General features: G+C 47.5%; 2 protein-coding genes across 10 annotated transcripts in view; one reads left to right on the top strand and one right to left on the bottom strand.

Annotated features, from left to right (window-relative positions):
* Positions 1-2,609: 2,609 nt before the first annotated feature.
* Positions 2,610-16,287, top strand: LOC100383222 (uncharacterized). Of its 5 annotated transcripts, XR_002263324.2 has the most exons (5): positions 2,610-6,185; positions 6,674-6,810; positions 6,949-6,994; positions 9,668-9,746; positions 16,066-16,287. XR_002263324.2 is itself a non-coding variant. In NM_001175884.1 (3 exons), exons 1-2 carry the CDS (start codon positions 3,324-3,326, stop codon positions 6,773-6,775), a joined length of 2,964 nt encoding a protein of 987 aa, NP_001169355.1. In that variant the 5' UTR covers positions 3,205-3,323; the 3' UTR covers positions 6,776-6,810; positions 6,949-7,082. The 5 variants fall into 5 exon arrangements, 1 of the variants encoding a protein (NP_001169355.1); XR_002263325.2 differs by lacking the exon at positions 6,949-6,994; XR_002263323.2 differs by having other exon boundaries at positions 6,674-6,994.
* LOC103632191 (uncharacterized) overlaps positions 2,950-16,684 on the bottom strand; it is a 57,559-nt gene continuing 43,824 nt past the window's right edge. Inside the window, exons 6-7 of one of the 5 annotated variants that reach the window (XR_002263601.3) lie at positions 6,693-7,033; positions 2,950-6,164 (exon numbers count right to left, since the gene is read on the bottom strand). The gene's annotated coding sequence lies outside the window, so the exon portion shown is untranslated. Of the gene's footprint in view, positions 6,165-6,495; positions 7,034-16,684 lie in introns of those variants that run through there. The other 4 variants (XR_002263600.3, XM_020541230.3, XM_020541231.3 and 1 more) reach the window with 4 other exon arrangements.

The following is a 16,684-nucleotide window of genomic DNA, read 5'->3' as shown; positions in this document are numbered from 1 at the left end:
GTGCGCCCGAGCCCTTCCCCAGTGCCCTAGACCTTAGCAGTGGTCGTGCCCTCACATCAGGCGAAACTTCACCACGGAGACGGGAGGTGCCATCGCGAGTAGACCAGCCACCCGGCACGTACTTGCCGATTGCAGCTCGGGCGTTCATCCGAGATCGGGCGGCCTAGGTTTAATTAGATCAGAGCTAATCCCAACAGTTTGTTTTGGATCTGACCGCTCGGATCCATGCCCTCGCTCGTGCTCTGTAGCTGGACTCGATTTGTTAGCCTCGATGACCTCAGGTCGCCGACACCCCCGCCCCACCTGTCATTCGCGCTCGCCCGCCCGCGCACTCGCCTGCTGATCTAGTCTCGGCCGCAAATCATGGATCTGACGTCTGAGGAGACCCGATACCCCTTCGCGCGACCGTTTTGTATGAATCAACCCGATGTCCTCTAGTTTCACGAGCAGACCCCTGTTTTCTTGCAAACAGACCCCAGACTTTTCAATTAATCACAAATTTAGACCTAATTTTGTATTTTGAACTTCAAAACTTGTTTATTTCATATCTTTTGCATATGAACTCCAAATTGAGTGATTCAAATTGCAAAATGTTCATAAGATTATTCTCTGTCTATGTAAATTATAATCATTCACTGTCTGCACATATTAATTTTATGCCTAGACTATAGGTTAGTTTAGCTAATGGTTTATTTATTAATAAGAAAAATAAAAAAGGAAAACCCTAATGGTAATTAGATGTTTAACCTTGTGAGATTAATAATATGTAATGTATGAATCTATCCCCTTTTAATTTTTGTGCCTCATTAAAAAAAGTGGAATTAAATTATGTAATCTATGGAGATAGATAATACTTAGAGAATCACAAACTTCTAAGTGTGCTAGTTCACCCTAGAACCCAAGTTTACCTTTTGTGTTTATATTGTTCTGTCAAACTTGTGTTCACTTGATTGTATATGTTTGGTGTATTATTCATTCGTCTTTATCCAAATGTATTGAATGCATGAGTTCCTGAGTGTGTTGTCGGAGATCTTCGTGAGCAACAACCTGGCGAAGGCAAGTGTCCTCTGACCTACTATGTCCTGCTTATTTCATAATTCACCGTCTCACATTACTTTATTGAAACCTAAGGATTACTAGTCTGTATTTACCTTATCCTTGTTTACCTTTTGGGTTATCATGGTTAGCTTTATGCTATTGCTTTACCTTAATCAACGAACATGATGTGAACATTTATGATACGCTGATGTTATCCCGATAATGATCTTGTGATACTTTAAGGGACGTAGGCTGTTTCCTGAGTACCTCTCCGTAAGGACCTGTTTGTTGAGTGACTACTAGGATAACAGTGCAACCATGAGGGTGGAATGGGACGCCCTTAGCTGATTAATTAGAGGAACTTGAGGTGTAGTTGGCTTCACCGTAGGGCCATCAATGGGGTCCGGGCACAGTACTTGCTCTACCGAGACTGGTTGCTGAGATTCTTTCGATTTGATTTTGCTAGTCACCCTTCTTGTGGGGAGAAGTACTGTGTTTATCAAACTGGAGAAATCTAATGGGCTGCTATGACCTCTAGGGAATCTTTGTAAAGGCTACGTAGTGAAACCTTGCCTACTCACCTTGGTAATGTTTGAGGGTTTGATCGACCCGAGGCAAAAAAGGATCACGACTCGTGGGTAAAGTGTGCAACCTCTGCAGAGTGTTAGAAACTGGTATATCAGTCGTGCTCCCGGTTAAGAGCAACTTTGGAATCCTCTTTGATTAGAAGAACTTTGGATACTTTTATGATTATGGTTAATGATGATAAATATAACTCTGATCTCTGGTATTTCCACTTGGAGGGAGTACTTTTGGGTAATAACTAGGTTTATTGCTAAAACATGGCTTTACTACTAGGTAATAAATACCTGACCAACTAAAAACAACTGCTTAACCTTAACTCTACATACAGCTAGTCCACTTTAGTCAAACGAGACATTTGCTGAGTACGTTGATGTGTACTCACCCTTGCTTTAAAAACCACCCCCACCCAGGTTATCCCCACTGTATTCAGTGCTCAGGAGGAGATACAGTCAACGTAGAGGACTTTGAGGAGTTTTAGGACTAGGTCGAGTTTTAGTTATGTTAGTGGAAAATCCACAGTCAGCTGCCTATGAAGGCCTTATCTGCTATGTTCGCTTTTCCGCACTTTGATAATATTAATGACAATGTTATGTTAATGACTTTGTGGATGTCTTGGACATCTTGATGTAATAAAGTATTATTTCCGCTATTTACTTTGAGCAATGTGTGATGATGTCTAATTATGTAACTGTTGTGTACGTGAGTTTCTGATCCTGCCACGTACATGGTTCGTATTCAGTTTGCCTTCCAAAACTGGGTGTGACAGATTACATATTCACACTCGCAGGACGAGCTATATCATGGAAAAGCTCAAATCAAACAATCACGGTATCGTCGATAATATATGTTGAGTTTATTATATGTTATGAAACAACCTAACAAACTAGGTGGCTGAACAAATTTATACTTTATTTAAAAGAATAGAAAACATATCAAAGTCACCGGAGCTATACTTCGATAATGAACTAACAGTATGTTACTCCTATAATAAAAAGTCAAGTGCTGCCATCAAACAGGTTGATATTAGGAAAAATTCCTGGTATGCCATCCGATTTTATACTATATTAAGCATTATGATATAAATAAGAAAGTACATGATCAAACAGATAAACTTGAGCATATACATAGAGAGCAAATGCTTGCAACTCCTCTCACTGAGGACTTGGACTTCCACCCAACATGATCTGAAATCACGTACTGGGTTTAATAGAACGCGCATATGATTCTAGATTAATAGGTCATAAATTTCACTAATTTCCCTTAAGACTATGTTATTTGTTTTGAGATAGAAACATATACTAATGTTATTAAGTTCAGAAGCATATATAATAGACGGTCGTAACACCTTGGTCTTCGTGTATCGATTTATCATAGAGTGAAAATTGTAGGATAAGAAATAAACAATCTAAAGTGTTAGCGCGCGGGCACCAGCACGCGAGCGTCGGTCCATTTTCTTTAGCTCCTCTAGTAGAAGATAAAGTGGTGGGGCCATTCGAGTACTGAGCCTCTCCGTGCCAACCAAGCGAAGTCTTCGTCAACGCTTGCGGGAGCTGTCAGGTGTCAGCCAAACCCCTCCTCGTTCTCAGCCTCACAGTCACAGCAGCTTTACGCAATACGCACCAAGCCACCAACAGCTGATTCTCTACTAATCCAATCTCCAAACCAACCATCGAGTTCTCGCGCCACGTACTGATCCGGCAATGGACAACAATGGAGAGAAGACGACGACCATCATCCACACTCTGCGAGATGCGCTGCTTCACTTTGCAGTCAAGTCCAAGAAGCTCGCGTCGCCACTGCTGGAGCCATTCGGGCGGGCGACCGAGCCGACCACCGTCAACGACGACGAGCTGATGGCGCTCAAGTCCAAACTGCGGCGGATCCGCGCCACCCTCCGCGACGCCGAGAGCCTGTCCGTCACCGATTGCTCCGTCCAGCTGTGGCTGGCCGAGCTCGGCGACCTCGAGAACCGGGCCGAGGATGTGGTCGAGGAGCTGGAGTACGAGTCCCGCCGCTCGGCGCAGCTGGAGGAGCTCAAGCAAGACTTGCTCTACGCCGCCACGACGCGGAAGCAGCGCCGGGAGGTGGCGCTGCTGTTCGCGCCCCCGCCCGCGAGGCGGCTCCGCCGCAAGATCGACGACGTCTGGGCGAGGTACGAAGAGATCGCGTCGGACAGGAAGACGCTCCGGCTGCGGCCAGGCGACGGCGGCTGCGCGCCCCGGCCCGCGGCCAGCCCGCTCGTGCCAAGCAGCGTGCTTCCCCGTACCGAGCGCCTCCACGGGAGGCATGGCGACGTCGAGAGGGTCGCCGCGCTGGTCCTCGGGGATCCGGACGGCGGGACGAGCTACGCCGTCGTGCCCATCGTCGGGATGGCCGGCGTCGGCAAGACTGCTCTGATGCAGCACGTCTGCGGCATGGAGACGGTGAAGTCGTGCTTTGAACTGACGCGCTGGGTTTGGGTCTCCCAGGATTTTGACGTTGTCAGCGTGACCCGCAAGATTGTTGAGGCGATCACCAGATCGCGCCCGGAGTGCGGCGAGCTGAGCACGCTTCATGAGCTCATAGTTGAGCACCTTGCCGGGAAGAGGTGCTTGATCGTTCTTGACGACGTGTGGGATGACAATCCCAGCCACTGGAACAGCCTGACGGCCCCGCTGAGCCACTGCGCGCCAGGGAGTGCGGTTGCCGTGACGACGAGGAGCAACAAGGTTGCCAGGATGGTGAGCACCAAGGTGTATCATCTCAAATGCTTGTCAGATGAAGACTGCTGGCTTGTATGCCAGCGACGGGCACTGCCAAATAGCGGTGCCAACGTCCACAAAGAACTCGTTGAGATCGGTGAGAGGATCGCCAAGAAATGCCACGGCTTGCCATTGGCGGCAGAGGCAGCTGGTAGCGTCCTGAGCACTTCAGCCGTCTGGGAGCACTGGAATGAAGTCCTGAATAACGACTTGTGGGCTGACAATGAGGTGAAGAACCTGGTACTGCCGGTGCTGAAGGTGAGCTACGACCACCTGTCCATGCCGCTGAAGCGCAGCTTCGCGTTTTGTTCATTGTTTCCAAAGGGCTTCGTGTTCGACAAAGATCTGCTAGTCCAGCTGTGGACTGCGCAGGGCTTTGTGGATGCTGAAGGAGACTGCAGCCTTGAAGCGATCGCCAATGGTTACTTCAATGACTTGGTGTCAAGGTGCTTCTTCCACCCTTCCCCATCTCATGCTCTCAGCGAAGGGAAGTTTGTTATGCACGACCTGTATCAAGAGCTTGCTCAGTTTGTTTCAGGCAATGAATGTAGGATGATACAGCTCCCTAATTCGACGAAAATAGATGAGAGCTCTCGGCATTTGTCCTTGGTCGACGAGGAGTCCGATTCGGTCGAAGAAATAAACCTGAGCTGGTTCTGTGGTCATCGTGATCTCCGGACCTTCATGTTCATTGCAAGAACAGAACAGAACCCCGAGGAGATGACCTTCAGAACAAAGATTCCATCTGAGCTGATCACAGGTTTTGAATGCTTAAGGGCTTTAGATTTGAGCAACTCTAATATCATGGAGCTACCGAAATCCATTGGAAGTCTGATACACCTAAGGTTCCTTGGTCTGGACAACACCGCAATTCAGATGCTGCCTGAGTCAATTTGTGCTCTTCTCCACTTGCAGACAATAAAGCTTAACCATTGTTCTTCCCTTACTCAGTTGCCTCAGGGCATCAAGCTCCTATTGAACCTAAGGTGCTTAGAGATTCCACATTCAGGCATAAAGATGCCTTCTGGGATTGGAGAGTTGACTAGGCTGCAGAGACTACCTTTTTTCGCCATCGAGAATGAGCCTGCTGGATGCACCATAGCAGACCTCAACGAACTGGTAAACCTCGAAGGACATCTTCACATCACAGGTTTAAACAACCTGGATGGTGCACAAGCTTCCATCGCCAACCTTTGGAACAAGCCGCGGATTAAAAGTCTTACACTCGAATGGTCCGGAGTTACAAATTTTAGCAAGTCCCTTTGTGATCCGCAAGGAAACGCTGTGAGCTGCATATCAGACAGTCAGCACCCTGCAATCAGTGCAACAGCAGATCAGGTTTTGAATTGCCTCAAGCCACATTCAAATCTGGAGGAGCTTAGCATCAAGGGTTATAACGGATCCTTTTCTCGGTCATGGTTAGGATGGCTGCCCTTGGACAGGTTAGCTTCTATTGAACTGAAAGACTGTCGTAATTGCAAAGAAGTACCGCCCCTTGGCTGCCTACCATCACTGAAACACATTTTGATACAATCACTGCCAAGTGTGAAGCTGATTGGTCCAGAGTTCTTTGGAAATGCTGGAGATACCACTTCTAACATTAGGAGCAGAATCTGTAATGTGTTTCCTGCACTGAAGTCACTAAAGTTCAGCAACATGGAAGCTTGGGAGGAATGGCTCGGTGTCAAGAGTGAGCACTTCCCCAATCTTAAATATTTCAGCATCGTCAGATGCAGCAAACTGAAGCTGTTGCCCAAGTTCACTTCAGAACCAAAGCTGAAAATACGGTACTGTGACCTGCTGCAAATGCCTTTGTGTCAGGTATCATATGAAACTTAAATGACTGTCATAAGCTAAGGATACACATGCTTCAGTTTTCGTATTCCATATGTTCTATACAGACATCACATTATTTTTTTCAACTTTCTGCAATTGTTTTCCTTCGCTTGATTACCAAAGACCGTATATATGTTCCCATTCCTGAAAACAGCATATGCCTCCTAGATGATTCATGCTTTAGAATAACATAAGCATATGGAATGACCCCTCAGAGTTTCCACAACCATGCATATGGATTCAGGCTTATTGGATCTAGTGGATCCAAATGACTAAAATTTCCACAACGACCATATAAAAAACAGCTCACTTTTATAATTGATTTTTAATATCGATACTGGTCCAATTCCCTGCAAGGATATGTAGCTACACTAGGAATTCCCATTTAGTCATTAAACCCATAGCCCATAGCCTTAATTTTCTGAACCGGAAAAAGAAGAGTCAGAATTAAAAGTTCTTTTGGTATTGATCAGAATCCGGTGAAGCACATACCAGCTAAAAAGGAAATCTCATATACGTGCATTGCGGAAGGTGACATTTTAGTTCTTGAAGCTTCCTGTTCCTATGGTGCATAGAATCCTAGACGGTAATCATTGATCTGCTTAATCAGGTATTCCCAATCAGAATTCTTTTTCAAGTTTTCAATACTAGGCTGTTGCATTTCAACTAGATATGGACTGCCACAGAGAATTCCAAAAACTGATCTTCAGACCTCCCCTATTGACCTGATGTGTCTTTTCATTCATAGGGTTGCAGTGCAAGGATGTCATCAATGCAACTAGGAGCTGATTGGTGTATGTCCTCCATGCATGAAACTGCTGTAAAACTGGGGCCTGTGTGGATAATTGAAATAGAAAGGCAAAGGGGAATTAGTTCTGGGTGATGCAATGATCTTTATAAATGTGTCTGTAAGAGTACCCGTTAGGGTTTTGGGGTTAACCCCTTATACTTACAGTCTCACCCCTGCGTAATGGGACAGACCCAACTAACTTGATCTATTAATACAACACCCAACCCTGAGTTAAGGTTAGGGTTTCCCAACGGTGTCCAAGAGCTCCCACCGTTGTTTTATGTAACCCATTCAGGAACAGTAACGAACAAGGCACTTGAGGCTGTTTGCACCATGCAGACCCAAATAGCTCAAATTGCTATGGGCATGCCTCCCCAAACAAACAAAAAAAAGCCTAATTCCACTATTTTCATGATCTATGGAAAGGTCAACTTCATTGATGTGAATTAAAAAGGTGAGAAGAAGCATTGGAAAGTAAAACCAATATCAAATGGAGGAAAAAATATCTTTGTTCAAGCATTTTTACCATTCCTACCTCTTATCACTATGTTATGCCAGTTTCAGCTGTTCAGACTGAAACTGATATTCAAGCAGATTCACTATGTTTTGATCTAAAGGTAATCAAGGTAGGTAGAGATATACGAATCATGTCCCGGGCCACAGACCGGATAGCCCGGAGCTTGTATCCGCCCCTGCCCCCCTAATTGTATGTTGCTGTTTGGAGCAACACAACCTGGGGATGCAGTTCCTTTGAGATGATGTAATCCAAGTTTTGGTCCCTTTGAAAATCCTAGTGTTTGAGTTTAATCTAGGAAAACATTAGAATCCCTTGAAGACACTAAATCGATTTTTTTTCTCGAAAACGCATGAGAACTGCGCTTCATTATATTAAGAAGAAATAGATTAAGGTCCAAGAGGACCAATACAGACAACAAGAGGCCTCCTTATGGTGGCCAAAAACAAGAGTACAAAAAAGGATCCATTGACTAACCGAAAGAAACGACCAGAAAAGAAAAGGAAACCTACAACCCTGGAATAGGGGCAGTAAGGAGAGACAAACTTTTTGCTCCAGCCCTCTCCCACATCTCCCTCTCCTGCCTGACACATGAGATGATATCATCCATGTTGGGTCGGCACTCGGCACTTATCAAAAACACATCCATTTCTGTGCTTCCACAATGATCAAACCCCAAGAATAATGAAGGAATTAAGGCCATCCCGGGCGGGTCCCTGTAATTGGTTATTAATCGCTCTCCACCAATCCATGAACTGACATCCATCAAACTGAGGGGCCAAATTCTGAAGATTTACTTGGCTAAGAATGCGAAACCAAAATTCTCTAGCAAAAACACACCCAACCAAAAGGTGGTTCAAAGTTTCTCGATCTTGATCACAAAGAGGGCATCTCTGCGGGTGATCTAAACCTCTCTTTTGAAGCCTATCAGCTGTCCAAACTATTCCATGGGCAATCAACCAAAGAAAAAATCTACACTTTAGAGGAGCCCAGGTTTTCCAAATTCTCTCAAAGGGTTCAAAGATTGTTGAACCAAGAAAGAGCCCCTCATAAGCTGCCTTCGCGGAATATCTGCCATTAGATGACAATCTGAAACATTTGGTGGCAGGTGTGGTGTAAAGTGGGGCTGCAATATCTGGCACCTGGGCCTGAGGACATGATTTTCCAAGATTGGTGGAGCAATGCCGAAGGCCAGGTTCCTAAAGAGAAGAGAAAAGGTTTTAACACGTTGGTAATCCTTGTGGCTTGGTGGCTGTGGAAACATCGAAACACTTGTGTCTTCGAGGGAGCTTCCCCGAGACTAGAGATATCCTGCAGCACATCCACGAGGATGCTACGCTGTGGGGTATGGCCGGGGCTAGAGGGCTTAGGGGCTTATGGCCTTAAGTCTAGGAGGGCCTGCTGTTGTGTCATAGATAAGGGATGAGTGTGTTTCTGTATTTGTGTTTTCGACCTCCGTAAGGAGTCGTCTGTACCCCGGTCTGTTCTCAGACCTTTCTCTTTCTTAATATAAATTATACGCAGCTCTCCTGCGTGTTTCGAAAAAAAAAGATGACAATCTGAAAAAAATGTGAATCTGACATACCCCGTCTTAGTTGGATATTGCTAACTATATCCCAAAGGGCCAAAAAAATCAGCAATTTCACCAACAGTAAGAGCTCCTTGAATATCCGAAACCCAACCATGGTTGGAAAGGGCATCAAAAATTGTTCGCTTGTTGACTTGACGCTTAGGGATAATGGCAAAGCGAAAGGGCCTCTAGGCGAGTTGGTTAGGTGGTCTGAGTAGCACTCCTTACTCCTTAGGTCCTAGGGTTCGACTCCCCGTGAGAGCGAATTTCAGGCTGTGGTTAAAAAATTCCCTCGTCTGTCCTACACCAAAGCACAGGTCTAAGACTCAGCCCCAGTCGCGGTTGTTCTCACATGGGCTTCGATGGCGCTGTGTATGGGTGGGAAAGGGGTTCGGGGGTTTCTCGACCTGTGTGAGAAGGTCTTCTTCTTAATACAATACTTGGAGGCTGTCTTACCCCCCGCAAGTCGAGTTTAGGGATAATAGCAAACAATCGCGGTGCATTATTCACTGCTCTATGGCCCATTAACCACCGATCTATCCAAAACAGCGTAGTTGTATGTTACTGATGCCTTTGTGTGCTGCCAATATCAGAGGCGCCGGCGCCAGGATCCAGCCCAAGGAGCAGCAGGAGCAAGAAAGGGAAGTGATCAACAAAGTGGCTAGCAATCAGGTTAGTAGGAAAGTTTTTATTACAGGGAGATATGCATTAGTTTACTTCCAAAATAAGAGATATGCATTAGTTTACTTCCAGAATAAGTTATTAATTCCTTTTTAAGTGGTCGCCTCATACTATAAAGGCAGACCATAGTTTGTATTAGGCTCCATCGATGAATAAAGTCTCCCTGCAATTGGGCGGGACTGTCTCGGTCATCGTGGCTCGGCAAGCTGCCAGCCGCGGTGACGACGTCCGCCAGCCTAGCCACCGTTCCTACCCCCTCAGATCTGTCCCTGGCTCTAGCCTCCTCCTCTCACCTCTACGGTCACCCAAGAGGCCCTCGAGAGGAGGCCGCATCAATTTGGTATCAAAGCCCAGTGGAGCATCGACATCCTTGTCCGGCTCCATGGGGAACGTTCCTGGGGATTCGATTGAAGACAAGCTGGACCGCCTGCTCGCCCAAGTCTCCACGCTCAACACGCATATGGCGCTGCACGACCAGCGGCTCGCGCGTATGGAGAAGCTTGTGCTGCCTGGGGCCGACGCCACGGAGGGCCTTAACGGCACCAAGCTGGCCGAAGGAGGCGGGCGCACCGAAAAAGGGGGCACCGTCGGCAACGACGAGGACCCTCTACAGAAATCGGATGGCTCTCCCTTGCCGCTCGACCGTCGTATCCACAACCGACATCGTGGCAACGGTTGGCCCTCTGACGACAACGACGACAACGCCACCGACGACTCCCTCGACAACGATTGGCGGGAGGACCGCCGCATCACTAAGGGACGGCAGGGCGGAGGACGTGAGGACTTTCGTCAGGACGACAGGCGCGGTGGGCGAGATCCCGCTGGCGGCGCCTACCAACGGCGCCGCGACTGGCGACCAGAGGGCCGCGATCAGCGTCGGCGTGACGGCTTCTATGACCGTGATCGCTATGAGGATCACAATCACCGGCCCAAGCTGAAGTTTCCATCGTTCAACGGCGAATCCGATCCCCTTTCGTGGCTCAACAAGTGTGAAACATACTTTCGTGGGATGCGCACACTCGACGACGATAGAGTGTGGGTCGCGTCCCTACACTTGGAAGGCGCGACATTAGACTGGTACTTCGGCTTCGAGCTCGACTACGGTATGTTACCATGGCGCCGCTTCGCCAAGTACATCAACATGCAGTTCGGGCCTCCGCTTCGACACAACAGTTTGGCGGAGCTGAAGGCCCTGTATCGCACCGGCACCGTGGAGGACTATCAGCGACAATTCTCCCAGCTCTTGTGTCGAGCGCACGACGTCACGCCTCACCAGCAAGTTGAGCTCTTTACTGCAGGCCTGGGTGAACCCTTGTGGACGGAGGTCGAGCTGAAGCGACCACCGAACCTCCAGACGGCCATGAGCTTGGCCCGGGCTCACGAGCGTCGGCTCACCCACGCCGCACTACCAGCCGGTCGACCATCCTCAAAGGCCCTACCTCTGGCGACCACATCGAAACTCGGGGGTGCGCCACGCCCTCGCATGAACCGATTCTCGTCGGAAGAGCTGGCGGCCAAGCGCACCAATGGCGAGTGCTATCACTGCACCGAGAAATACACGACAGACCACAAATGCACAGGCAAGGGTGTTTTCCTCAACGAGATGGGCGACAACGTCGATGAGGAGTCCATGCCGGAAGAGTTGGGGATCTCCCTGCACGCCCTAACAGGTATCGACGTTGGCAACACGATGAAACTCCTAGTCGTCATCAACGGAGTCTCCCTGGTCGCCTTGGTGGACTCAGGATCGACTCACACCTTCATCCAGGAGGGACTGGTGGACAAGTTGGGGCTCACGGTGGAGCGTCGAACCTGCCTCTCCGTCAAAGTGGCGAACGGCGACCGTGTCCCCAGCACGGGGGTATGTCGCCAGGTGGTCATCTCCATCGACAACGACACCTTTGACATCTCCTACTACACCCTCGCGATGGATGGCTTCGACATCGTCCTTGGAGTACAGTGGTTGCATACCCTGGGGCCGATCTTGTGGAACTTCGGCGACCTCACCATGGCGTTCTGGCACAAGGAGCGTGTTGTCCGTTGGTCCGGGATCAGTGGCCCCTAGTCGCAGCTCTCTGTGCTGGCCATCACTAGGGATCTCCTTGCAACACTACTCGACTCCTTCACCGACATATTTGAGGAACCGCGCAGCCTCCCACCTCCTCGGCGCCATGATCATCGCATCACACTCCTCTAGGGTACAACACCAATTGCGGTGAAACCGTATCGTTACCCGCAGCTGCTGAAGGATGAGATCAAGAAGCAATGCGAGGCTATGCTGCAGCAAGGCATCATCCGGGAGTGTTCATCTGCGTATTCCTCCCCGGTCCTCCTGGTACGGAAAGCAGATGGGTCGTGGAGGTTCTGCATTGACTACCGCGAGCGCAACAGCAAGACGGTAAAGGACTCCTTTCCCATTCCAGTAGTAGACGAGCTGTTGGATGGACTCCGCGGTGCGAGGTTCTTCACCAAGCTTGACCTCCGCAGCGGATATCATCAAGTTCGCATGAGTTTGGGAAACATCAGCAAGACAGCCTTCCGCACACACCACGGGAAATTCGAGTTCCTCGTCATGCCCTTTGGGTTGACGAACGCACCCTCCACCTTTCAGTCCTTAATGAATGACGTCCTCAAATCCTATATTCGGAAGTTTGTCCTGGTATTTTTTGATGACATACTTATCTTCAGTAAGACATGGGCAGAACACTTGCAGCATGTGAAACAGGTCTTCCAAGTCCTCAGCGACAACAAGTTGTTCCTGAAGCGCTCCAAGTGTTTCTTTGGGAAAGAAAATGTGTCCTACTTAGGGCACATCATTTCCAGGGACGGCGTCGCCATGGATCCGGCCAAGATCGAGGCGGTGGAGGCATGGCCTCGACCGCAGTCTCTCCAGGCGTTGCGGGGCTTCCTTGGCCTCACCGGCTACTACCGCAAATTCATAGCGGGCTATGGCGAGGTGGCTGCCCCGCTAACAGCCCTCTTGAAGAAAGAGGCCTTTCACTGGTCGGACGCTGTGGACACAGCGTTCATGCAACTCAAACACTCACTGATGACGGCGCCACTCCTCCAAATGTCGTACTTCTCCAAGCGCTTCATGGTGGACTGTGATGCTTCAGGGGCGGGGTTCGGCACCGAGCTCCATCAAGGTGATGGTGCAATTGCCTTCTTTAGCCGAGCAGTTGCGCCACATCACCAGAAGTTGCCCACTTATGAGCGCGAGCTAATCGATCTTGTCAAGGCCGTGCGTAATTGGCGCCCATATCTTGCCTTTACAGTGTGCACTAATCATTACAGCTTGAAGTTTATCCTAGACCAGCAGCTCTCCACCATTACCCAACACACATGGGTCAGTAAATTATTTGGCTATGATTTGACTGTAGAATATCGTCCAGGCAAGTTGAATGGTGCTCCAGACGCCTTGTTTCGGAGAGAGGAACCCATGGGCAATCTGCATAGCATGTCACTACCAACATTCTCGCTATTTGACAACCTGCGAGATGAGGCGACCACTAATTCCCAAGTGGAGACTATCTGTGCTCAGCTGGCAGCAGGGACGACCAAAGAGGGATGGATTGAAGTAGATGGGTTGCTGCTGTTTAAAGGCAAGATCTTTGTGCCAAATGCGTCATCTCTGTGGCCACTCCTCTTGGCCGACGCCCATGATGGGGCGCATGAAGGTGTCGAGAAGACGGTGCGCCGTTGGCGGGCTACATTCTATAATGCTCATGCCCTCCAACGGGTCAGAGAATATGTGAAGGGCTGCTCATTGTGTCAATGCAACAAGTCAGTCCACTTGCACCCTGCCGGGCTACTGCAACCATTACCAGTACCAGCAGGTATTTGGAGTGATATTTCCATGGATTTTGTGGAAGGTTTTCCCAAGGTGGGCGGTAAATTAGTAATTCTCATAATGGTGGACCGGTTCTCCAAGATGGCGCATTTTCTTCCATTGGGACATCCATACACAACAGCCTCAGTAGCCAAGGCTTTCTTTGATGGCATTGTCCGGCTGCATGGCTTGGCTTGCTCCATTGTCAGTGATCGAGACACGGTTTTCACTAGTGCGTTTTGGACCGAGCTGTTTCGCTTAGCAGGGGTCAAGCTGCATATGAGTTCCGCCTTTCATCCTCAATCTGATGGACAGTCAGAAGTGGTCAATCGAGTTATTATCATGTATCTTCGCTGCCTAGCAGGGCATCGTCCAAGAACTTGGCTACAGTGGTTACCATGGGATGAATTTTGTTACAACACTTCATACCACACCACCCTCAAGTGCTCCCCTTTTCGGGTAGTATATGGTCGAGAGCCTCCGACATTGGTGTCTTACCATCCAGGCATCGCCAAGGTTACAGCAGTGGATCAACAGCTTCAAGATTGGGATGAATTTCTGACTGAAATCAAAGCAAGGCTGGTGCAAGCACAAATTGTGAAGACATCAGGATCAGTCAAGACGAGAGGTAGAGTTCCAGGAAGGAGACTGGGTATGGCTCCGTTTACAACATCAGACAGCAGTGGGTGTCACCGCGGCTACTCCGTCGAAACTGGGTCCTCGCTTCTTTGGGCCATACCAGGTGACAAGTCGCATTGGGAAGGTCTCTTATAAGTTGCAGCTACCAGCACGTGCTCGGATTCACGACGTTTTTCATGTGTCCTTGTTAAAAAAGTTTGAAGGCACAGCACCAACAGCCATAGTACCCTTACCCGAAATTCTGCATGGCAGAGTAATTCCTACACCGGACAAAGGTACTCAAGGCTCGGCTGAATAGAGGAGTTTGGGAACTATTAGTCCAATGGGTGGGTCGGCCAGCCTCAGATGCCTCTTGGGAACAATTGGAAGATTTCACACAGAAGTATCCTTTTTAAGCTCGCGGACGAGCTATTTCTTGTGGAGGGGGGAAATGTTACTGATGCCTTTGTGGGCTGCCAATATCAGAGGCGCCAGCGCCAGGATCTAGCCCAAGGAGCAACAGGAGCAAGAAAGGGAAGTGATCAACAAAGTGGCTAGCAATCGAGTTAGTAGGAAAGTTTTTATTACAGGGAGATATGCATTAGTTTACTTCCAAAATAAGAGATATGCATTAGTTTACTTCCAGAATAAATTATTTAGTTCCTTTTTAAGTGGTCGCCTCATACTATAAAGGCATACCATAGTTTGTATTAGGCTCCATCGAGGAATAAAGTCTCCCTGCAGTTGGGCGGGGTTGTCTCGGTCATTGTGGCTCGGCAAGCTGCCAGCCGCGGTGACGACGTCCGCCAGCCTAGCCATCGTTCCTACACCTTGAGATTTGTCCCCGGCTCTAGCCTCCTCTCACCTCTACGGTAACCCAAGAGGTCCCCGAGAGGAGGCCGCATCATTGTACCATCCCCAACTTTAGATTGCAAGGCCATGGAGAAGAAAGCATTTGCTTTATAGGGAACTTGGATGGAGAAGGCAGCCCAAGGTCTCCTCGGATCTGTTTTAGCAAGTGATAACCATCTCATTCTGAGAGCCCAAGATAAATTCCATGAGATTAGAAATTCCTAAACCTCCAAGCTCAATATGACGACAAACTTTGCCCCAAAACACCTGACAGTGGCCACCCTTAGCATCTTAGCGGCCTCTCCAAAGAAAGCCTCGACGAATTTTATCGACCGCCTTGAGAGCCCAAGTCGGTAGATCCACAGCCAAATCGAATTTATTTTCACCAGACATAAAATTTAGGATTTTCCATTGTGACACCGAACCAGCAACTAATTAGAGCATTAAATTAAATTAGTGATATTACAGTATCATACTTGATTCTATGTTATCTTCTCACAACTCCAAGATGTTACTTCCCTCCAAATATATTGTTTCCCAAACACCTCTATCAATTCCAATGTTATCAATGGCCACATGAGCCTACTAACCATGGCACCTAATGTCATTCATCTACCCATTTTCAATTTTGTGTGCAAAAGCTACACCAAAGAAATACCCATGCAAAATCAGTACCTCCTTGATAAAAAAAACTTAGGTCAATTTATTTCGTTACCGCCACTAAAAACCTAATAACTAGTAGTCTAGGGTTGCTTTTATATACACCAGGGGCCTAGATCTACTTGTGGTGGTGCGGACGAACTGGATGATAGCATTGGACCAGGGTTTCCTTTAGCTACTGGAAGCTTAGGGCTTATAATATACAATCTATATATATTTCTATATATAGATGGTGATTATGAAATTGTGGACGGTGATTATGATTCAAGCTAAAAATGCAGGTGATCATCCTTTTGACAAAGTTTATTTTCTTATGTTTTCTATCACAATTTAATTTATTTCAATATGTAGGATTTGGCATCGGATCAGTAGTCACCATGCGTGAAGGAGACCATTTCAGTTGTTCATGTCATACGTATCCAATTATCTTGAACGTTCGAATTATGTAAAACTTTATATTATACAAAACCTTTATATGAACTTATATGTCACCATTGCGAGGTTCTATTATAGAGTATAGACTAAATGTATCAAGGATTTTCTATGTGCTGCAATTGGGTTGTATTTTCTACTTGCATATATATGTTATTTGTGATTTTGGTGAACGAATTATGTTTGAAACTATTATCATTCATTTACGTATTACAACCAAATCCTGTCAATTTTTTTAGTTTTTTCCACACTTGCTCAGCTCTTTTCAGTCGAGATTCAACGAAATTCACCGAGAAACAACATTTTTCGACCGAGAAAACCAAAATTAGTTTTCAAAAAAATGAAAAACGCTCTCGGTCAAAAATAGTGAAATTCTCTCGATTTTTCGTCTTTGGTGACCTCCGAAAAATTAGCTTCAAATGAAAAGGTAAACCCTGTCTGGAACTATGCACCGAACTGACTGGAGAAAGCAAGAACAAAACAAAACAAGACGAACTAGAGAAACTGGTAGGCGATAAAATGTTTCCCACACCACCAG

The sequence above is a fragment of the Zea mays genome, chromosome 7, assembly GCF_902167145.1.
Source record: "Zea mays cultivar B73 chromosome 7, Zm-B73-REFERENCE-NAM-5.0, whole genome shotgun sequence".
Taxonomy (NCBI): Eukaryota; Viridiplantae; Streptophyta; class Magnoliopsida; order Poales; family Poaceae; genus Zea; species Zea mays.
The sequence above is the reverse complement of the archived record's forward strand: the minus strand, read 5'-3'. Positions and strand labels throughout refer to the sequence as shown.

Coding starts and splice junctions, on each gene's coding strand:
- LOC100383222 (NM_001175884.1), top strand. CDS start 3,324: ATGGACAACAATGGAGAGAAGACGACGACCATCATCCACACTCTGCGA. Junction 6,186..6,673: donor TGCAAATGCCTTTGTGTCAG/GTATCATATGAA, acceptor GGTATTGATCAG/AATCCGGTGAAGCACATACC.